General features: G+C 46.1%; 1 protein-coding gene across 1 annotated transcript in view; it reads left to right on the forward strand.

The window, feature by feature from the left end:
- The first annotated feature begins 9,648 nt into the window (after positions 1 to 9,648).
- Positions 9,649 to 24,271, forward strand: part of RELL1 (RELT-like 1) — a 103,632-nt gene continuing 89,009 nt past the window's right edge. The window contains exon 1 of the mRNA XM_006895412.1: positions 9,649 to 9,736. Coding sequence (XP_006895474.1) covers positions 9,649 to 9,736 — 88 coding nt within the window. The remainder of the gene's footprint in view (positions 9,737 to 24,271) is intronic.

The following is a 24,271-nucleotide window of genomic DNA, read 5'->3' on the forward strand; positions in this document are numbered from 1 at the left end:
CAGTTTAAAGATGTATCTGATCCTAGACAGTCTTTTTCAATTGCTTCTTATGCACTGTAAAGTTGTTGTTGTTGTTGTTATGTGCCGTCGAGTCGTTTGCGACTCATAGCGACCCTATGCACAACAACCCTAAACCCTGCTCTATCCTGTGCCAATCGCACAGCCTCCAACACACCCATCCCGATTACCCCAGTCACTGAATCAATGCACCTCATAGAGGGTCTTCCACTCCTGCGCTGTCCCTCCACCCTACCAAGCATGATGTCCCTCTCCAAGGACCTGTCTCTCCTTACAACATGTCCAAAGTATGTCAGACGAAGCTCCAGAATCCTTGCCTCCAAGGAGTAGCCTGGTTTAACCCTCTCTAGGATGAATCTGTTTGTTTTCTTAGCAGTCCGTGGTACGTTCAATACTCTTCTCCAGCACCACAGCTCAAGGGCATCAATTCTCCTTCTATCCTCCCTAGTCATTGTCCAACTCTCTGATGCATAACAAGTGATTGCAAAAACCATGGCCTGTATCAGGCACATCTTAGTCTCCAGAGAGACACCGTTGCTCTTGAGTACTTTAGAGAGGTCACTAACCGCAGACTTTCCCATCAAAATACGTTTTGTTTTGTTTTTTTAATTTTCTGGCTGCTGGTGCCAAGAGTGTTGACCATGGAGCTGAGCAAACTGAAGCTGTGAACAATCTCAATCTCTTCGCCATCCATCCTGATGCTACCGACTGGTCCAGTGGTGAGAATTTTTGTCTTTTGACATCGAGCCTCAGTCCACACTGAAGGCTGCAGTCCTTGACCCTCTGCAGTAAGTGCATGAGGTCCTCCTCAGTTTCAGCGAGCAGGGTTGTGTCATCTGCATACCACAGATTGTTGATAGATCTTCCACCAATCCTAACGCCATGCTTCTCCTCATAGAGCCCAGCCTCTTGGATAATCTGTCTGCATACAGGTTGAAAAGGTATGGAGATAGGACACATCCCTGGCGTACACCCTTCCCAATTTTGAAATATGCAGTGTTGCCCTGCTCTGTTCTGACGACTGCCTCTTGGTCCAAGTATAGGTTTCGCATTAGCACCATTAAATGTTCTGGGATTCCCATTCTTCTCAGAGTCAGCCACAGTTTGTTATGACCCACGCAGTCAAATGCCTTTGCATAATCAATGAAACACAGATAGACATTCCTCTGGTATTATCTGCTTTCAGCTAAGATCCATCTGACATCAGCTACAATATCCCTAGTACCACGACCCCTTCTAAACTCAGCCTGGACTTCTGGAAGTTCTCTGCTGATGTACTGTTAGACGTTGTATAAGGATGACAGAAGAATCTATGCCTTTGAATTGTGATGTTGGAAAGAGTACTGAATAGCTCATGGATTTTCAAAAGAACAAACAATACTGTCTTGGAGGAAATTCAACCTGAGTGATCCATAGAGGCAGGGATGGTGAAGCTTGGACACACTGTTAGGAGGGACCAGTCCTTGGAAAATGGTATCATGCTGGAAAAGGTGAAGAATCAGAGGGAGAGAAGAAGACCCTCAACAAATTGGATGGATGCAGTGACTGTAACTGTGGACTCAAGTGTACCAGAGATCATGAGGATGGCTCAGGAAGGGGCAGGGCTCAGGTCTGTTAACAGAGCCACTGGAAGTTCAAGTTGTGCAGTGTAAGGGTTTGTTGTTCAAAACGGTTACTTGGCCATTAACTGACTTGGGCATGTGGATGGGTGGAAATGTATGAATAGAGTGTGTTAGCTTATCCACAAGAGGATTGTCTAGTCTCTCCAATCACAAGAGGATTAACTAGTCTTTCCATTAAATTGGGCAGATCCAGCAGCAAACTTTGAGAATCTCACTACCAGCCAAGAAGAAGCAAAGGAATGCAATGTGCCCTTCAGGACCAGAGATTCTTGTTCCAGCCAAACCAGCACCTGGAGACACCACAGACATAAAACCAACAGAGAGACAGAGACTTGATGTGAGATAATGGACCCGTGGGATGGTTACCCCACCACAAACCAGAGCTAAGAGCCTTTGCCCAAGGTTTTTGGATTACTAGAGGTCTTTTTTTCTCATACTCTAAGTTTACTGTACAAAGGTAACTCGTGATTGCTGTGATGCTGAACACTGTGACCCTGATGTGTCAAATGTGATAATGGTTACCCATGGTGGACAGTGTTTGGTGGAACTTCCTGATTGAAACAAGCTTGGAAGCAGCAGTAGCATCCACTACTGAAATGGCTTGCCTCTGGAAGCCCTATGAACTTGGAGAAATGATGAAAGTTATACGAGTGTTCAGGTCTTTCATTCATAGGATCGCTATCAGTTGTCTACAACTTGTACTTATCAACAACAACAACAACAACAGAGGTAGGGCCTGGGAGTGAAGAGAACCTTAATTGGAAGCATAAACTTTGTAACAGTGGCCTCAAGCCACGGTGAGGCTGAAGTGCTGTCCTGAGCGATTGTATTCAGCTACTCACCTGAATTAGAGAGATTTTGACTTCCATAATTTGGTTCTGTGTGTACTGCGAGCTATGCAATGGATTTTGGACCCAGTAAAGCAGTAGGAAGTCAACTTAATGACACTTAACAGCAGCAACAACAACAGACTCAACTCCTTGGCATTGTGGGGTTTTTTCGGTTTTGGTTTTTTAGTAACCTGGGTGGTGCAAATGGTTCGTTCACATACTCTTCTGCTCCCCAAGGAGCTCTGGTGGCCTAGTGGCAAGAAGCTGCACTGCAATCCTGAAGGCACACAGTTCGAGGCCACCAGCTTCTCAATGGGAGAAGGAAGGACAATCTTCTCCGTGTGATTAATTGCCTCTGAAAACCTGCTGGAGGGTCAGGTTTAGGTCAGTTCCGACTCAATGGTGCACAACAACACAACAACTCAACAACAACTGCTAACTTGGAGACATCATTTAGATGTTTGAGTCCATTTAGAAGTACCTCAGAATACAGTTATGATGAGCTGCTTCCAAAAATTCAAAACCAGAAAATCCGTTTTACTGGACACACATGATGTCACCTGGAGTCAAGTTGATTTGACGGCTACTGTTGCTGTTAGGTGCTGTCGAGTTGATTAGCACTCATAGCAACCCCAGAACAGTAGATGTGAACCTTGCCCTGTCATGTCATCTTGATCTCCACCATGCTTGAGCCCACCGAAATGCCCACTGTGCCAGGCCCTCTTGTCTGGGCTATCTTTTTATTTTTCATTGATTCTCTACCTTGCCCGGCATGACCTCTTTTTCCAAGGACTGACTTCTCCTGATCTTATGCCAAAGTACATGAGGCAAAGTTTCACCATGGCTACTAGGTTTTCCTAAATTAATTCAGTGGGAAAAGTGTGAGACATTACTCAATTTCAAAATGAGGTTTTACAGTTTGATTAGATGTCTTGATGTGGCGTGCCACTTTCTAAGTTCTTTGAAAAGAAAGAAAATGAAAAAGTGTGGTTGACAAAATGGAATTCATGGCAGCCTGGACAGTAATCTTAAGACTTGTCTTTACCAAAACTTAAGCCTTCCTTTCCTGTAATTCAGGTCACTTTCATTGACCATTGAGATACTGAGAGCTCTTATACCCCCTTCCCCTGTACCCTTCCCTTTACCAGTGAAGTCCTGCCAGCACTTCAGTGGTAAATTGTAAGATGGCTTAGTGGTAAGGAGTTGTGCTGCCAATGCAAAAGCATATGGTTGGAATTTACCAGCTGCTTCGAGTAGAAAGATGGGCAATCACTGTCTGTTTGCTTTGTTGTTGTTGTTAAGTGCCATCGAGTTGTAGATGACTCATAGCGACCCTATGAACAAAAGTGACCCTATGAACAAAAGACCTGAGCAGTGTTCATAGTTTCCGGAGGCAAGCCATTTCAGGAGTGGATGTCACTCCTACTTCCTACTTGTTTTAATTGGGGAGCTCCAACAAACATGGTCCACCATGGGTAACCATTATCACACTTGGCACATCAGTGTCACAGTGTTTAGCATCACAGCAACCACGAGTTACCTCTGTACAGCAAATGGACAGACCAGTGCTATATATTCTAAGTGGTCTTAGAAGAATGTTTGACAAAAAACAAATTTAAAATCAGGCCCAAGGGCTTCAGATTAAAACCACCCACCTTGGGCTCGGCAGTATAACATTCTGTCCACTTTACTGCCTCTGAAACCTGCTGAAGGGTCAGCTCTGAGTCTCTTCTGACTCATGGTACATTACAATAGCATCAAAACTGATACTTGATGGTGTACCTTTCCACTTTCGATTTGATGCTACCCCACCTTCCTACCCTCTTCTTCCTCCCCTCCCTCTCTCAGACCTCATTCAAAAAAAATTGCTTTTATTATTCACACAGGGGATTTTTGGTTTTGTTGTTGCTTTTTTAAAAAGTTCTATAAAACCAGGCCTGGCTTACTGAATGTGGCCTGTGCAGGGGCACAAGTTCCTGAATTTGGGTTTAATGCTCTGCTGTTTCAGTCTTGAAAGGATGAAAATTAACTTATTAATTAATTCAAAATGGAATTCTTTTTAAAAAATAAAAAAGCTGTAATTTACCATTTAATTCATTATTTCTTTCCCCCTTCTCTCCTTCTCTTGAATTTGGGAACATATGTGGTAAACTTCACTTTGTCTCCATTCTTCATTTTGTTGCATAAAATCCTCAATGACCTGGTTTGACACCATGCCTGCAGCAATGGGCTCAAGTATGTCAGAGATGGTGAGGCTGGTTCAAGATAGGAGAGGACTCAGATCTATTGTTCATAGTGTTGCTATGAGTCGTGTGCGACAGCACCTAACAGCAAGAACAACAAGTGGTGGGACTTCTTTCCTCTGTCCCTATTCTGTTTTGTTGCCTCAAACTAGGAAGGGTTGCTGGCCAGCCTGCCAGACTTGCAGTGGGTCCAGTCTTCAAAGGGCAGAGCTTCCAGTCTTCCTCCTCAGCCATCTGGAGGGGCTTCTGTCGTGCACAGTTCCCGCATCAGGGCAAACGCTTGTTTCATAGGCTCCAGAGAGGACTCCTGAGAAAATACACAGATCTCCCTTAAAGATGATTGTCAGACAGGAAGGACCCTGCTCTTAAAATCTGTGCCCTTCCTTCCTTGCTTTCTTGAGGATTCATTTGTACAAACTTGGACTTCCCTGCTTCAGGAGTCTTTAAAGATGATTAAGGAGGTAACTCACAGACTCAGATTCTAAATGCTATCAGCGCTTGTGATGCTAATTCACTTTAAAGCATGCTTCTGTCCTCTCCCTTGGTGCCAGGGCCTGAGGATATGGTGGCAAGCAAGCACAGTGACAACGAGCTAATTCCAGTATACCACGGCGTCACAGCCTTCCTCGGTCTATTTCCTGTCCTGTGAATGGGGACGGTAACACTTATCTCACCAAGCAGATGCACGTCATTGGGAGGAGCCTGTCCCTGGAGGAAGACAGCATGTACAGCAGAAGGGTCAGCAAAAGGGGAAGAGCCCCCAGGAGATGCATTGACTGTGGCTGCAACAAAGGGCTCAAACACAGCAACGCCGAGGGTGACACAGGACCAGACAGTGTTTCATTTTGTAGTGTACAGGGTCCTGTGAGTCAAAACTTACAGATGGGCACTTAACAACAAAGAGACAGGGCCAGGATCCCTGGTAGCACTGTGGTTACAGCAGTTGACACTACCTTAAAGCGGCCCAGCTGGAAACTGATGGATGGGCCTGTCTGCTTTCTGCTTCCATGGCGACCACAGCCTCAGAAACTCTATGGGTTTCTATCTATTCTGTCTGTCCCACAGGGTAGCAAATAGGATCCATGGCAACGATTTTTTTAATTGTTTGTTTGGATGAAGTGACTGAGCACTTTGAAGAACTACTTTGCTAGACTATTTGCAAGGTTCTATGTAAGAACATAAAAACAAAACAAAACAAGCTGTTTCTAGAGATAATGTGGAAGTACTTGGCCCAGTTTTTGCGTACCATGGACAGGATTTTCAACACTTGCAACCCCATGTGACAAAGTAGGACCATCTTACAGAGATTTCTAGGTTGTGACACAACCCTACTTGCTGAAACTGAGGAGGACCTGAGTTGCTTGCTGCAGAAGGTCAAGGACTGCAGCCTTCAATACAGATTGAAGCTCAACATCAAGAAAACAAAGATTCTCACCACTGGGACAATTGGCAGCATCAGTGGATGGTGAAGAGATGGAGATAGTTAACAGTTTTAGTTTGCTTGGCTCCACTGTCAACACTCTTTGTACCAGCAGCCAGGAAATCAAGAGACGAATTGTATTAGGAAAGTCAGCTGTCAGGGACCTCTCCCGAGTACTGAAGAGCAACGACGTCAGGCTGGAGGCTAAGGTTCGGCCTGATTTGGACAGGTGGACAGTGACTAGAGATGACAGAAATAGAATTGATGCCTTTGAACTGGAGTGCTGGAGAAGAGTATTGAATATATCATGGACTGTTAGGAGAACAAACATATTTGTCCTGGAGAGGGTGAAGCCGGGCTGCTTCTTGGAGTCAAGGATTCTGAAGCTTAGTCTGACATATTTTGACCATGTTGCAAGGAGGGATCTGTCATTGGAGAGGGACATCATGTTTGGGAGAGTGGAGGGTCAGCACAGGAGAGGAAGACCCTTGATGAGATGGATTGATTCAGTGATTGAGATAGTGGGAGTAGGTATGTCAGAGACAATGAAGTTGGTACAGGATAGAGCAGGGTTTAGGGCTCTTGCACATAGGGTCATTATGAGCAAGCAACTTAACAGCACATAACAACAACAATCCTATATTATTGAATGGATTTCAACCCTGTATCTGGTCTCCAAGTCTGTGAATCTATGAGAAGAAACTACCTTTCTACCTTGGAGTGCCCTTCTGGTGCAGTCGAACCTCAGATCTTTTGGCTAGCAGCCTGACATAGAATATCATTGAGACTCCTTTAAACTAACCAGCTCAACTAACTGCAGTCATAGCTGGCTCTCCAGCAGGGTTTCAAAGGCAAGGGAGGAGATGAGGCAGGCCCAGGCCCAAGAAGACACAAACTAAGCAAACATAGAAAAGCTCTTTAATGCAGGCCCAGGTCTAAGAAGACACAAACTAAATGAATATAGGAAAGCTGTTTAGCCGACTCGACCCCCCAGGAACAGTGGCAGGTGAATAGCTCTAACCAGATAAGGTAGATATAAGGTCAGAAATAAATAACAGAAACCCAGTCTAGCTGCTGGAAGTTGGCTGCCCAGCAACCAAATGAATGAATTTTAATTAACCTATGATCTTTCTCCTTGTCTACTCAACTGACTTAAAGCCCCTTTCCCCAAAAAATTTAACTAACCAATTATAATGTACATGAAAACTGTTGTTGTTATGTGCCATTGAGTTGCCTTGGCCTCATAGCGACCCTTTGTATAACAGTAGCTCTGAAGCCTTAGCCAGTCTCACTGATATCAACACACCTCCCCCATGCCCTAGTTACTGTGTCAAACCATCTCATCTGGGCTCTTCCTTTCCTGTGCTGTCCTTCTACCCTTCTATGATGTCTTTCTCCAAGGACTGGTCCTTCCTGGGCACGTGCCCAAATATGTGAGACAGAGCTTCAAAATACTAGCTTCCAAGGAGAATCCTCGTTTCACCCTCTCCAAGGCAGACCTATTTGTTTCTTGGCCGTCCATGGTATGTTCAAGACTCTTCCAATACCACAGCTCAAAGACATTAATTCTTTGGCTCTCTGAGTCATAGTAAGTAGTTGTGAAGACCATGGCCTGGATCAGGTGTACCTTAGTCTTTAGACTGACTTCATTGCTTCTCAGTACTCTGGAGAGGTCCCAGACAGACGATTTTCCCAGTGCAATTCATCTTTTGATCTCCTGCCTGCTGTTGCCAAGAGTATGGTTTGTGGAACCAAGCAAACTGTAACTGTTAACCTTAATCTCTTCTCCATCTATCATGGTGCTGCCAGTTGGGCTGGTGGTGAGAATCTTTGTTTTCTTGATGTTGAGCTTCAATCCATATTGAAGACTACAGTCCTTGACCTTCTGCAGCAAGTGCTTCAGGTCCTCCTGGGCTTCAGTAAGCAAGCAAGGTTGTGTTATCTGCATAACTGCAGGTTGTTGATGAGTCTTCCCCCAGTACTGATGCCACATTCCTCCTCATAAAGCCCAGCCTCCCAAATGATCCGTTCTGCACATAGATTGAAGAAGGTATGAAGACAGGACTCATCCTTGACACACTCCTATTTAGCTTTAGAACGATTCAGTGTTTTCTTGCTCTGTTCTGAGGACTGATTTCTGGTGTGAGTATAGGTTTTGCACGAACACAATCAAGAGTTCTGGGCTTCCCATTCTCCTCAAGATTAGCCATAATTTGTTGTGATCCACAAAAACTAGCCAATAAAAAAAAAAGACCCCCAACCACCACTTTATAAGCTCATATAAAGAGGGGACATTTTGAAATGGGGCAGCTGGATCCTTAAGAAACTGTGATCTCTCTGTCCGCACTCCCGCGGACAATCAAATCCTCCTTGCTTCTCCAAAAGAGCTTGTAGCACTGTTCCTTCTCCTGGAGTCGCAGGATAGGAGGTAGATTCCTGCAACTGAGCTAGGACATTTTCTTCTGCACAGCAGGTGGTAGATTCAAGCCACCTGACTTTGGGTCTCTTTAATTGGAATTATGAGGAACAATTTAAATGGAAACAGATGTAGGAAGAATTTTCAAGCGATTCATTGTTTCTCCTCAATTTTTCAAACAGCTGAATTATGAAGTCCAGAGTGGCGCCCCTCCTAGGACTAGTCATGGAGGGGAGTGCCAGCTGGATCGAGACACTAATGCAAAGTGCTCGCCCAGGCTGCCGGTGTCAGCAGGTCTGGCGCTTCCAGCCCGGCGCTCACTTTCGGTCAGCCCACGCGTGCCTCGCTCCAGATCCTGGGAAGGAGCCGCCCCGCACCTCCCGCGCCTCCGCCCCGGGCTCCCGCGCAATCCTGTCGGCAGCAGTGGAGCAGGGAAAGGAAAGGAAGGGGGCGCAGCGGGAGGGTGGGGCCAGGCCGGAGTGGGCGGGACACCGGGAGCTGCCGAGAGAGGTAAAGCCAGGTCAAGATCACAGTAGGGTGTGGGGGACCAGGGCGGGGCCAGGACGGGCGGAACCTTTGAAATGGCGCAGTTCGGCAGAGGTACTGGGCTGGGCCCTCTCTCCAGCAGGGTGGGCGGAGCCTCAGGAGGGGCCGAGAGAGGCGAGGCTGAGATAAACGGGATTAGAGGGGCAGGACTCGCGTAGGATTGGCCCTTACGCCGGAGTAGGCGGAGCTCCAAGGCGCTGGGGACAGGCGTGGCCTGATCCCGTGAGTGGTTCTTAGGGGCGCGGCCGCGGCCGAGTGGGCCACGCGCCAGGATGGGAGGAGCTTCAGAAGTGGCGGGGAGAGGCGAGGGCGAGGTGGGTGGAGCCGTTCTGGCAGGGCCTCGAGGGGGCGGGCCTCGCGCCGTGGTGGGCGGAGCTCTGGGTCGGGTCGGCTGGGCTGGGCGGGGCTGGAGGGGGCCGGTGTGAAGGCGCGCGGGGGCGGGGCGGGCCCCCCTCCAGTCTGTCCGCCGGCGCGCGGGCCCGTCCGAGCGCAGCACTAACTGCCGGATCCGGGACTGGGGTGCCCGGCGTGAGGCCGGCAAGAGGACCGGGCGATGGCTCCTCGAGGTCTCCAGCGCTCCGCCGTCCTCGCTGCGGCTCTGTTGGTGGGAGGCGTCGCGAGCTCGCCGCTGGTGGCTCCCGGTGAGTGTGCGCCCCGCGCAGAACCCAGTGCGCGGCGAGCGGGGCGGAAGGCGAGAGGCTCGGATGGCAGCCCCGCTGGGTCCCGGGCTACTGAGTCCTGGCGCTGCCTCGTGACTCCACGCTGCACATCTGGATACCCCCGGGGTGGCCCGGGCCGGGCGCGGCGCGAGGCGACAGCTCCGGTCCCGCCCAACGTGCCTCCCAGGCTCCTACCTTCCTTCCTCCTGCACCCTCCTAGGGGGACCCGTGACTCTCACCCCCTCGCCGGGCTGTCTAGCCTGCAGGGACCTGGTTTTGTCTCGGCCATACGCTGGGAGCCCCCTGTCCTCAAAGGCCAGGCGGGCATAACTTGGAGACAGAGATCCGGTGCGCTGCTGCCGCGTCTGTCCCTCACTCCACCTCTTTGTATCTCTGAACATTTGTGCGCTTTCCAAGTTTTCATTTAATTTTGCGGTCGGCGCAGTGTTTTTTAACAGTTTGGTGGTTCCAGGTTCCTTCCCACGGATCCTAGATGGATCAGCTTGGGCGAGAGAGGGAGTAGAAAAAAGGAAGGAGCGTTTGCAAACTTGACTCTTCTTTAGTTTTTGTTTGTGTCGATTCCTGTCACCGCAAAGGGAACCTTTGTGGTCTGGGCCGGAAGCCACCAGTAGAGATGCTAAAGTGTTGTCCGCAATTTGGGAAGTTTTCAGTTGAATTCTAAGAAGAGTTGCATCTTTTATGGAAGCGCTCTTTCCCAGGCTTGTTTTTAGAACTACAGACTCAAGGGGAATCCTTACCTTCAGTCCTATTCTTAATTGCCACCTTATAGCAGTTAAAACAATAAATAAATAAACGTATGCCTTGGCCAAATGGGGTTACCACAGCCTGGAATTTTACGTCAGCAAGCTCTTCTAAGCTTGTCTTCAGGGCAGCTCTTCCCCAGGTTCAAATAATAAACGTTTGGAAGCCTTCCAATGGTGACTATCTCCTCCATAAAGTAGAGCCACTTCTCTTTTTTATGGACAAGATCCTACTTACCTCCTCCTGGTTGTAGCAAACTAACTTAACCCTTTGATCTTCATCTTTTCATAGAAACCAGAGCAGCTTAGGAAGGGAACAGGATGGGTACAGTGTCCCCTGAGTCTCTATTAGCAGCCCCGAGTTTCCCTCAGCTGGCCACCCTGGGGAAATGGCAGCTAGTGACAATTTTATTGGATGGGAGATCTTGGTCTTTATCAAACCGTTCATGGTACAGATAGGTCGGTGTGTTGCTATGTGCTGCCAGGAACTTGCCCAGCGCATAGCATTGTGCTCTGGTGACCCATAGGGCTTTTATTGACTGTTTGCAAAGCCTACTATTTTCCTAGTCTCTCTTAGTCTTGGAAGTTCTGCTGAAATATATCAAGGTGGGGGTGGTGATTATGTGCCACCAAGTCAGATCCAATTTATAGTTAACCTTGCAGCGATGTCAATTACACAGCATGAAACTGCCCATCTTTCTCCCTTGGAGTAGCTGATGGACTCAAACTGCCTGCCTTTGGGTTGGCAGCACAACACCTTACCTCCTAGGGCACCTGACCTCCCCTACAGGTGGGTGATAGTTGCATCAAACTAAATCTGTTGCACTCAAGTTGTGTCTGATTTAAAGCCACCACCTGGTGGTGCAGAACACAATTGCTCCAAATGATTTTGGTGGCCCTAATCTCTGCAGAAGGAGCTTACAAGGCCTTTCTTTCATGGCACTAGTGAGATTGGATTTTTTGGCTCATAGTGAGCATAGACCATTTCACCAACCACATTAGAAGATCACTCACTCACTCACTCACTGCCATTGAGTCCAAAATAACACAGAGCTGACCCTTCAAGTGGGTTTTCAGAGGCTGTAAATTGCATGGAAGTAGATTGCCCATCCAGGATCAAACTAGAGCTTGAGGTTGTTAACAGTACTTTAGAAGGCTGAGCCAGTTGCCTCAGAATTTGGAGATGAGGTTAACTTTGTAAAGTTGTGAGAACAATCACACAGGGGGATGCATCAGTCATTATCAGAAGAAAACAATCCTGAGAGTAGTTTCATGTTTGGGTAGATATCAGAGCAGAATACAGATCTTCGAACTGGAGTGCGACTGAAGAATGTTCTCATCTAACTGCACAGGAACTGTTTCCGTGGAAATTAGCTTAACATTGTGCTCTCTAAGAAAGGAAAAAGGGCATTGAGTACAAACTTGTTGACTCTTGAAGTTTGTCTGAGGAGAGGATGTTCTGACCAGCTAGCCAACATCAGGACGCTAAAGTCTGTTGTTAAACCTTTGTATCTTGGAGCAGTGGCTAGAACGGCATGAAACTATTATTAAGTGCTTGTTGTTTGCCAGTTTTTGAGACTGGCCACTTTATACACATTTTTACACTTACCTGTCATAACTCTGTGAAGTTCTTTCTTCCAGAGAGGTTAACAACTTGCTGTTATCACACAGTTTGTATCAATGTTAATCAGAGAAACAGAATTTCTGTGGTATGTATGAATCTTTAACTGGGAAACAAAAACCAGCCTGCCTGATCTCCAAATCCAGTCTCTTTCTACTGTACCCCACTGCTTCCCAGAGTGAAAATACAGCCTCCATCAGCTTCAGCACACCGGCTTAGGTTCTAAGCAATACGCTAGGTATTTGTTGTTCTAAAGTCTGCCCTGCCTTGTAATGATCCTACACACAACAAAATACTGCCTTGTCCTGCACCATCCCCGCAATCTCCTAAGACCAACTCTTGTGATCAAGGCCTTTCTTCTTTGTCTTTCTGGGAACTCCCATGAAATCTATTCACTGTCATAGTAGCACACAGATCTCCATTGACAGATGATGATATTGTTGTTGAGTACAACTCATAGCGACCCTAAGAACACCAGATCTGAATTTTATCCTACACTGTGCCATCATACTCGCTGTCTCTGATACACTTGAGCCCATTGCTGCAGTCACTATGTCAGTCCATCTCATTGAGGGTCTTGCTGTCTTTTGCTGACTCTCTGTCTTTCTAAGCATGATATCCCTTTCCAAGGAATACCCTCTCCTAGCAACATGTTCGAAGCATGAGAGAGGAAGCTTTGCTATCTTTGCCTCCAAGGAGCACTCCGGCTGCACCTTTCCCAAGACATATCTGTTTATTCTTTTGGCCATCCATGGGATATTCAGGGTTCTTCTCCAACACCACATTCATTGTTCAGCTCTCAGATGCATAGCAAGTAATGGAAAAGACCATGGCCTGAAGCAGGTGCACTTTCGTCCTCAGACTGACATTGACATCTATATGTGAGGTGCATCAGTCCAGGATTTTGAGTTGAACCTGGATCTCTCATGTCCAAAGCGAGAATTCTACCCTTGAACATGTTAAAACTGTGAGCACCTGGCTATCAGAAGTGAACAATTTCATGGTGGGTAGTGATGCTATCTCGCTTTCACTTCCTCCTTGGGAGAATCTCATTAAGTGCCTTATTTGAAACTACCTCAGGCACCAGAAAGATGAGCTTTTACACGGGTTGTTTATGAAGGATCCCTGGTGGTATGGTGGTTAAAACACCTGGCTGCTGGCTGAACCGTCACTGGTTTGAACCTTGCAGACTCTGGAGAAGGATGAGTCAGCCGCTGCTTGCTTCTGTAAAGGCTTACAACCTTGGAAACCTTCTAGGACTTCTCTGGTCTACCTTGCATGCTCACCATGAATCAGGATCGACTTGATGACAGTGAGTTTGTAAATTAGTTTCTAATTTCTGTCTTATTTATAGTGAAATCTGAGGGAGCTGGACCATGGTGGCATGGTTTTGTTTCTCCTGATTTCACAAGTTTAACACATTTGAAAGGGTGCAGGCTCGCCACTTGTTGCTTGTTTTCATGGAAAATATTTCACACTTTCCTTCTCTGACACATTTCTGCCTGCCTTACCCAGGTCTTTAGTTTGCTTGGCTCGACAATCAACACACTTGGTTGGCATCAGCAGCCAGGAGATGAAAAGATGTATTGTGATGGGAAAGTCTGTGGTTAGAAACCTCTCTAAAGTACTAAAGAGCAACAGTGTCAGTCTGGAGACTAAGGTGCGCCTGTTTGCCTGATACATGCCATGGTCTTTGCAATCACTTGCTATGCATCGGAGAGCTGGATAATGACTAGGGTGGATAGAAGGAGAATTGATGCCTTTGAGCTGTGGTGTTGGAGAAGAACGTTGAATACACCATGGACTGCTAAGAGAACGAACAGGTTTGTCCTGGAAAGGGTGAGGCCAGGCTGCTCCTTGGAGGCAAAGATTCTTGAAGCTTCATCTGACATACTTTGGACATGTTGCAAGGAGGGACCAGTTCTTGGAGAAAGACGTCATGCTTGGGAGGGTGGAGGGACATCACAGGAGAGGAAGACACTATGAAATGGGTTAATTCAGTAACTGGGATAATGGGGGTAGGTGTGTCAGACAGTGAGATTGGCACAGGATAGAGCAGAGTTTAGGGCTGTTGTACATAGGGTCACTATGAGTTGCAGGCAACTTGACGGCACATAACAACAACTTTGGATTTATTAGTTACCCTGCTACTTTCTCCCGCACCAATAAGGAGGAGAAGGAAAAACTTCAGGAGCCTGATGCCTTGTGCTCGCATTGGGCTTCTCTCCGACCTCCTGACTACTCATTGAGATGCTAAAGTTAGGCTTTATCAGAGCTCTGAGGCAGTGCTGGGCTGGGTTCTAGATCACCACCGGAAAGAACATGTCACAGTGAAGCAAGCCACACTAGTCCTTTGGTTTTCTCGGTGTATAAAAGCTATCTCTACACTCTGCTGTAGCCTACTTAAGTGTACATGGTTACGTCGCTAGGTGCCAAAGAGGTGAAATTGATTCATAACTGATCTTTCATCTGATTTTCAGAGACTATAAATCATGTGGGAGACTGCCTATCTTTTCTCCTACAGAGTGGCTGGCAGATTTGAACCATCTGCCTTTGTATTAGCAGTGCAACTCCTTAACCACTAGGCCATTAGAGTCCCCTAAATGTGCCTTGTTGTTAGATGCCCTTGAGTTCACTACAACTCGTAGGACCCTGTGAACAACAGATCTGTACTCTGCGCTACCCTGTGTCATCCTCACGATCTGATATACTGGAACCCATTGTCGCAGGCACTGTGTCAGTCTGTCTGGTTGAGGGTCTTCTCTTTCACTGGCATCTCTTTCAGCGTGATGTCCTTTTCGAAGGGCTTGCCCCTCCTAACGACATGTCCAAAATATGTGAGATGAAGTTTCACCGTCCTTGCCCTGAAGGAGCCCCCTGCTTTATACTGTCTCATTAGCATTATGAAAAAGCTTGACGTGTTGCAAGAATTACCAAAATTCACATACAAAATAAAATGAAATGAGTGCATGCTGTTGGAAAAATGACAAGCGATGAGACCTGCTTGACACAGAGTTGCCACAAACCTTCAGTCTGTTTTAAAAGAAGCAGCAGAGTCCACAAAGTACCATAAAACACTATGTCTGTGAAGCATTATAAAAGGCAGCTGCCTCTGCTGAACTTTGGGCTCCTCTGGGCAGATAGCTTGGCCAGCTGAGTGTCCAGGTAATACCCAGTGGATGAAATGTGGTGTTGAAGCTCCCTCAGAGCTTGGGCTTCTGTGCCCAGTATCAAAGAGGAAATGAGAAAAATGAAACAATTCTTGTCACTTCCTCCCACTCTTCCTAAAACAAATGTAGCAAACAAACTCTTTGATACAGCTTCAGTAGTTGAATCTGAATGGGGGGTGGGGGGGGAATGTAAGCCCCAGGTGATGCAAACAGAATATTCCATTGTTATTTTGTAAAGAATCTTTTGGCTCCAATGTTAAATTATATATTGGAACAAAAGAGGCATTCTTTAAAAGGATCAGAATTATTTGAATTGTTTTTGGTTAAAACTGTTAATGGCAAATGGTTTTTAATAGTTATTGGCACTTATTTCCTTGGGGAGCTCTGGTAGCCAAATGGGTAAGGAGTTGTGATTCCAAACCAAAGGCAAGTGGTTCGACTCCATCAGCAGCTCCTGGTAGATTCCAATTTACAGCGGTTGTGATTTACAGCAAACCTGTGCAAAAAGCACTGGATTTCCAAGGCTGTAAATCTTTCTGGAAGCCTACTGCCTGTTGTTTCTTTCTCCCTTGGAGCACCTTTAGGGTTTGAGCCCAGACTTTTGGTTAGCAGCTGAGAACTGTGACCACTCCACCAGCAAACCTCCTCACTCATTGCCATCAAACTGGAGCTGTCTCTAAGTCAACCCTCCAGTGGGTTTTCAGAGGCTGTAAACCTCACAGTCGTCCATCTTTCTTCCCATAATTTTGAACAGCTAGAGAGATACTACTTTTGGGAAAGCAGAGAGGGCGGGCAAAAGAGGAAGATATTCAATGCGATGCATGACACAGTGACTGCAACAATAGATGTAAGTGCAGCAGAGATTTTGAGGATGGTGGAGCGTCAGGCAGGGTTTCCTTCTGTTGGGCAGAAGGTCGCTGTGAGTCAGAGCTGACAGAGAGGCACCTAACAACAATAACAACAAGCAGCAATATTTGTGAAGTTAGGGGTTTGAGGTTTGAGTATGTACAATGCACTACTCAGGTTCATGGAGAACTTCCAAAAAGACTTAATGATGAAGGAGGGTAATAGGGAGAGATCATCCTTCATGACACGCTTCCTGACTTCCTTCTCTTAACAAATCAACATGCTTCATTCTGATGTCTGTATTCTTTTACCTGAATAGGACCGTAATACAAATGTAATTTTATATTCTGCCCTTTTCACCTAGTGTTACACTTAAAAGTTTCTCTCTTCTTTATGTACTGTTGGGTTTTTGTTGTTTGTGGGTTTTTGTGTTTTTTTGTTTGTTTGTTTGTTTTTAAGACTACATAATGTTCCATTATTTATGGAGTGTTTTGCCTCATGGTGTCCTGTTTAGGAATGGAGGTGGTGCAGGTCATGCTGTTGTTAAGGCATTTAGCTGCTAGTCAAAAAGCTTGATGGTTCAGATCTACCAGCTGCTGTGCAGGATGAAAATGAGGCTGTCTACTTCTGGGAAGATTAATACCCTGGGAAGCTGCAGGCAGTCCATTCTACTCTGGCCTGTCAGGGGGCTGGGTGGCTAAGAGTTGGAATCGACTTGATGGCAGTGCCCCATTTTGATGATGAGTGGGTGCCCCATTTTGGGGAGATTTCAGTTGTTAATTATTTGCCTTTTAAAAAACTCACAGTTTCAACGAATTCTTCTTTGAGTACATTTTGCCCCATTACAAACAGATTCATCCTGGAGAGGATTAAACCAAGCTACTCCTTGGAGGCAAGGATTCTGGGGCTTCGTCTGACATACTTTGGACATGTTGTCAGGAGGGACGGGTCCTTGGAGAGGGACATCATGCTTGGGAGGGTGGAGGGACAGCGCAGGAGGGGAAGACCCTCTATGAGATGGATTGATTCGGTGACTGGGGTAATCGGGATGGGTGTGTCAGAGGCGGTGTGGTTGGCGCAGGATAGAGCGGGGTTTAGGGCCGTTGTGCATAGGGTCGCTATGAGTCGGAAACGACTTGACGGCACATAACAACAACAACATGTCTATATAGAGAAATCTATTTAAAGCTCATTTGTTGTTGTGTTGTTTTGTATTGCCAAGTCATCACTGAATTACAGCTGACCTTCCAGCAGATTTTCTGAAGCATTAAATCCCATGGGAGGGGACTACCTGTCTTTCTTCCACTGGAGCAGCTGGTAGATTAAAACCTTGGATTGGAAGTGCAATTCCTAGATTTTGCTGCAACTATTTTAATAATTTTGACTTCTGGATGTTATGCAGTATGTGCATTACCATTTTTAGAATCAGGAAGTCTCGACTTTGAGGCAAATCTAACTTCCAGATATTCAGAGAAGGAATTAAAGTCTTGAATTTCCTCTTCCATGATCCCTCTGCTTATGTCTGTTCCAGAATCCTGGGGGCCTGAGGTCAGCCATCTTTCATGTCCTTGCCTGTTTTCTCAATGGACCTTCCTATGTGTACTTGCATTCTAACCACAAATAAAGCATTTCCTACACAGAAGAAAAAACCCGAGTCTATGAAACCACTTTTAGTTTCTAATCAAAGGTTGGAAATTTGAGGCTACCTGGAGACACTTTGGAAGAAGGAAAATCTAGAATCTACTTTTGAAAAATAAGCCGCTGACAACCCTGAAGACTCAGTTCTACCCCAGCACGTGGGGTTGCCGTGAGTTGTACCCGACACATCTGGCCTTCGTTATGTGCCAGACTCTGTGTCAAGGATTCACTTATTTCATCTCATTTAATCATCACTGCAGCCTTAAACTAGTGGCCTAGTGGGAACAGAGTTGTGTTGCCAGCTCAAAGGCAGGTGATTCAAATTCAAATCTACCAGTTGCTTCATTGGAGAAAGATGAATAGTCTCCTCCCATGTTCTTTGTTGTTACACTTTTGAGTCGCCAGCAACCATCTATACAATAGCTCTGAACCATGTCCTATCTTGAGCCAATCTAACTGTCTCCAACATGGGGTCTTCCTCTCCTGCAATATCCCTCCACCTTTCCAAGCATGATGTCCTGCTCCAAGGACTGGTCCCTCCTGGCCACGTGCCCAAAGTATGTGAGATGCAACTTCAAAATCCTTGCCTCTAAGGAGCATCCTGGTTTCACCCTCTTAAGGACAGATCTTTATATCCTATGAAAACCGCTGGAGGGTCAGCTATGACTCACTTCCAACTCAGTGGCAAGAAAAGAGAGAGACAACCTCATGAGGCAACTCTGAATATCTTTTTCTTCTTATTTTTCAGCTTCTTTCCTAGCTTCTGGTATTATTTCCTCAACACACAGACTGAATGATGAAAGGAGACATCCCTGACACACACCTTTCTTGACTATGAACCACTGTCCTCCTTGTTCTATTTGAAAGAGTGTTTCTTGGTTCATGTACAGGTTCTGATAAGGGAGTTCTGGTGACCTAGCTCCCAGGGAGTTGCATTGCTAGCCCAAAGGCCATGGTGCTCTGGTCATTCACATCACTTGAAGCTCCAACAAGGAAAAAAAAATGGACCATCTCCTTCCCTGTGATTTACAACCTTAGAGTCATCTCTGAATGAGTTCCAACTCAGAAGCAATGAGTTTTTGTGTTAGAATACCTTGTCAAGAGCAGTATGAACAACACCAGGTCAGAGTCTCAAAACTGGTGCTAGGGGTGGGGTGTGGGTAGGTGGTGAGACATGGATGAAGTATCAAGAAGCCAGGATGGGTTGGGCAAGATTTTCTAGAGTAATTGAAGTTTTAGCTTTCACCTGCAGAAGTGTGGGAGCTAACAGGGAGGGAGGTGAGAGCCAGTAGAGAGGCAGCACTGTTTCTAGATTGCAGTTCCAGACTGCATCTGAGTCAGCCTGAGGGCTGCTCGTGGACCACGCTTCAGAGTGCCTCATTCGGTAGGTTTGGGATACCCCACCCACTGATTCATAGTGATCTTCCGTCATGGTTTTGAGGTTGTAAATCTTTAGTGGAAGAAATGGCACATCTTTCTCCTGTGGAACTGCTGGTAGGTTCCCACCATTGAGCTTTTGCTTAGCAGAACAACATATAATATTCTCTGCCATCTGAGCATGTTACATCCTACATGGGGGCCAGGAATTTTCTTCTCAAACTATGATTTTTGGAGAAGAGTACTGACGATCCCATGGACTGCCCAAAGAACCAGCAGATAGGTCTTGGAGAAGGTGCAGCCAGAGTGCTCTTTGGAGGTAAGGATGGGGAAACTTCATCTCAGATACTTCAGGCATGTTGCTAGGAGAGTTTATTCCTTGGAGAGGGACATTATGCTTGGGAAGGTGGAGGGTCTGCAAAGGAGAGGAAGACCTTCAACAAGGTTGGTTGACATGGTGACTGCAGCAGTGAGCTCTAGTGTGTCAGAGATTGTGAAGATGGCACAGGATAGGATAGGGTTCAGCTCTGTTGTTCATAGGGTCACTATGAGTCATACTCGACAACAACAACAATGAATTTCCCCGTAGTGCTGGCTTATATCAAAGGCGAGCAGAACACTAAGGAGGTAGAACTACATAAGAGGTAGAAGCAGGCAGACCTAACCCAGAATTCCCTTCCCCTCATCTTGTCGTAAGGAGCTCCAGTGGGGTAGTGTGTTAAATGTTGCACTGCTAACCAAAGAGTTGGTGGTTTGAATTTACCAGCTGCCTTATGTAAGAAAGACAGTCTTCTCCCATAAAAAGATAAACCTTTGGAAACTCTGTAGAGGGTCGTTATGAGTTGAAACCCACTCAGTGGCAGTAGATTTTGGAGTTCTTCCTTCTCCTAAGGAGCCCTGGTGGTGCATTTGTTAAAGTCTCAGCTGCTAACCTGAAGACTAGCTGTTCAAGCTGACCAGCCTCTCCATGGGAAGAGAGATTCAGTGTTCTGCTCCTGTAAAAATGACAGGCCTGCAAAGTCCGGGACAGTTACACTCTGTCATAGAGACTCACTCTGAGTCAGAATCAACTTGACAGCAGACAGCAGCTCCTTGACCTGTCTGTATCTTGTCTGCCATTCTTCCTTCAAGTTGATAACAATTTTTCCAGAACCCTCTTGTAGGTACACTCACAGATTTTAGCTCCTTCTGCTCCTTCCTGTGGATGTGCATGCTGTGCCCATAAGTGCATGTTGTACTTGTCCCACGTAATTTAACCCTCAATTACAGACAGCTGTCTGCTTGCGTTTATTTTGTCTAGAGCTTCTGGAGATGTCTGAGCCTACACGTGGTACCGAGATACTTAAAATTGTGTGCTCAAACTTCACTCTTGAACCACTGAAGAGAGGCAGGGTGTGATGTTCTCTGTTTTGTTGATGAGAAAATTGAGACTTTAAAAAAAAAATTAAGACCAAGGGAAATTCAGTGACTCACTTAGGTAAGAGGTAAAGAAGAGCCGCAGCTGCATCAGTACTCTGTTCTCAACGGCACTTCATTCTATAAGAAGCAACATGTGCTGTATGCGCAGCATCACAGGTAAAGGCAGGTTTCCATTTAATTTTTCTCTGGAACCTTCCCTCTGTAGGTCTGCCTTTGTAAAGAAAAAACCCAAAACAACCCAAGGAGTCTTGCTAGTAGGATGTAGGTTTTGTATTCTGTGGAAATGAGTAGATTATTCTAGAAACTCTTCTGGTATTATGGAGGCCTGGTGGCGTAGCCCATAAGAATTTGCATTGTAAACCCAAAGGCTGATGGTTGGAATCCACTAGAAGCTTCTTAGGAGAAAGGTGGCCCCACTTTCCTCTAATAAAGATTGACTGTCTTGGGAACTCAAGAGAGGTTCACCATGCTGGTTCAAATCCACGAGCGACATCAAAGGAGAAAGATGGGCAGTCAGGCCCTGTGAGATTTGTAGTCTCCCAGACCCAGTGGGGGATCTGCTGTGAGTTGGTTTCAAAAGGCGGCAGTTTCTTTTTCCGTCTCAAGAAATTATCCATGTGCTTTCCAGAGTACATATTTCAAAAGGCAATTCCATTTACAAGCCATTAAGTTTCAAAATGACTTTTAGACAATTCTGGCATAAGGGTGATATTAAGAAAAAAAATCTATTTCGGTTTCCTGAAAAGACACCAATTAGATAATAGTGTCATTAGCTTTCTTAACCTGCCTGATAGAGTTTGCTGATGGTTGAAGGTTTATAAAGAAACTGCAGGTGTAGAATGTCAACGTGACCCAGAGTGGCACAGGCGATTAGGTGCTCACCTACTGGCCAGAAGATTGATGGTTAGAATCCACCCCTTAGAATGCTTTGGAAAATGGGTCTGGTGGTGGTTACACAACGTCACAGCCTCGAAAACCCATCGGAGCAGTTCTCCACGCAATCTGGGATTGCCATGAGTGGGATCGACTCCATGCAGATGGCGTTGTAAAACGATCCATGCCCTGTAGCGTTCCGAACGTGTGTACCAGTTCCTTCAGCACTGGTCACATGCCAAGCCTTTTGCCCCAATGTATGCACAAAAATATAAGGTGGTTTTCCTGAGATTCATTTAAAGACTGGCAGTTTAGCGAGCTCACTGGGCTGCCTCACGAGACAACGCAGCAGCATTCATTTTCAAAATATTCTGCCATGAATGTTCTTCATAGCTGGAAGTCCCCAACACAATCGTGTGAATTATCCACGGTAGAAAAAAGCGGCTGCCAGGAATTTCCTGGCTGTGGTGCAGTGGCCGAGGGCTCATGGGAAGGCATTCCTTGGTTTTTCTCTGCAGCTTTGTGCTGAGGGCTCAGATGACTCGAATACTTTGACTGCTTCCTCAGTTCCTCCCTTCACCCTCTCACTCTGCAAAACAGAAAACCTCTCCGGAAGGAAAGGAACGGGGAGGCATCAGACATGCCAGAGAGCTCTTTGACGGAGCACAGAGCTTGTGTATTTGAGAATGAAACTCATTCCACATGTACAATTGTCTTCATGGTCATTGCAGATAACATTTAGCAGTAGCTCTTCCTTACATGCAGTGTGTGACAGACTTAAAAACGAGGGACTTCCTTATTTAACACACACCCTTGGTGTGGTCATTGCTGTTGAATCGGAACTGACTCATTGCTGGATCTCCACTGATTTTTCTGAAACTGTAAATTTCATAAGCGATTGCCCTTCCTTCTCTTGAAGAGTGACCAGGGGGGATTCGAACCACCAGAGCGAGGCAGCCTGGGGGTCAGCAGTGTAAATCCTTATGGGTTAGGCACAGAGCTCAGTGCAGTGTAGGAGTTGAAAATGAATAGCACACTTGGTTTCTGTCTTTCATAAACTTGTGATTGAGGAGGAGATAAGCTGTGAATACAAATCATTATACAGTATAATGAACACGGTGTTTGATACCATCAGAGGGCTACAAAGTGCTATGTGGGCTCCCTGAGGAGGGAGAATTTCCTTTTGATAAGAGTAAAAAAGACTTCAGAGCCTCAAAGTTGGCATTTTAAGTGGACTCTTAAGGGGTGCAGAGACAAGGGTAGCTCAGTGGTAGAATTGTCATCTTCCATGTGGGAGCTCTGGTGGGTTAGTGATAAGGAGTTGCACTGCTAACCCAAACTAATGTGGTTCAAGTCCATCACCAGGCTTTCCCCCTGCCCCACCCAGGAGAAAGATGGTCAGTCTGCTCGCATGTGATTAATTGCTTCTGAAAATCCTGTGGATATCAGCAAGTGTTGGTTCTGTCTTGGTGGTACATAACAACAACAGCAACAGTGTGGGAGGTCAGGTTCAGTTCCCTGCCAGTGCGTCAGGGGGGCTTGCTGTATGTGCTGGAATGCTGAGCAGGTTTTTGCCTGCTTTGGCAGAGGAGGAAAGGCCTGGCAATCTCTACCCCTGAGAATCGGCCAGTGAAAAATCCTATGGAACAAAACAGATCTGCAACTGAGGATGGACGTGGTGCACAAGGTGGAGTTTTGATTCCTGTGCATGGGATTGTCAGGACCAAGCGCAACATCAGCAACAAAGGGCCTGCAGGGATACAGTATTACCTCAAGGAAAAGGGACAGCTTGTCTGAAGTCCCGGAGGCAGGAGAGGAAAGGGCAGTGCTAGGCATGGGCAGGGACTTCCTCAGGGCAAGATGCAGGAGATAAGACTCCAGAGGGAAGGCCAGAGAAATGGGTGAGGCGAGGCAGTGCCAACCCTGAAACGGCGGTGATTTATTTTGTGTAGGGGTGGAGGCAAGGATGGGGGACTGGAGAGCCTCTCATGCTGCAGTGTGAGGGACAGGCCCTGGTGAGTAAGAACTGACTTTGAAATACAGCACCACTGCTTCCAGCCAGCTGCTTGAGATTGCTGTTAACATTTGTTTTTTCTGTCTCCTCAATATATATGTATATGCATATTATGCATATGCATATGTATATATATATTTTATTGTTTTTAATGTAGATGTTTACACAGCAGAACAGCAAATTATATTCCCATTTAACAATTTCTGTGTAAACTGTTCAGTGATAGTCACTATGATGTATAATAATTTTCATTCATTCTGTTCTGATTTCCACTCCGGTATTCTATGATTTCCCTGCCTGCTCAATCCTTCTCACCTCTGCTTTGGTGTAATTTTTGACTACGTGATCTCATGTAGATGTGTTGTAAAGGGACCTCATTACTCAGATTCTCGTGGGAGTCCATAGGGAATTGCTCTGTTAACACTTAGGCTACAGACACCCCTCTGGTGGTTCGAATCAACCAGTGGTTCTGTGGAAGAAAGAAGGGCAGTCTCCTCCCATGCAATTTGCAGCTTCTGAAAACCTGCTGGAGGACCAGCTATGAGTTGGTTCCAACTTGATTGCTTGGGGTGAAATTCTTTTATGAGCCAGTCTGTAAGTTAAAAAGTGATCTCAGGGAATAGTCCTCTTTTTTCATCTGGGAAGAGAGACAGACAAGTACATAAAATGTCTGTTCCTTTTATACGTCATTTGTTTGGAGGGAGGAATAAATGAAAAAAATTTGTAATATTAAAAAACAATTGGGGGGAGCTCTGGTGGCCTAGTGGTAAGAAGCTGCACTGCAATCCCAGAGGCACA

This window comes from Elephantulus edwardii, unplaced genomic scaffold (genome assembly GCF_000299155.1).
Source record: "Elephantulus edwardii isolate Elephantulus edwardi_28Jun2011 unplaced genomic scaffold, EleEdw1.0 scaffold00167, whole genome shotgun sequence".
Lineage (NCBI taxonomy): Eukaryota > Metazoa > Chordata > Mammalia > Macroscelidea > Macroscelididae > Elephantulus > Elephantulus edwardii.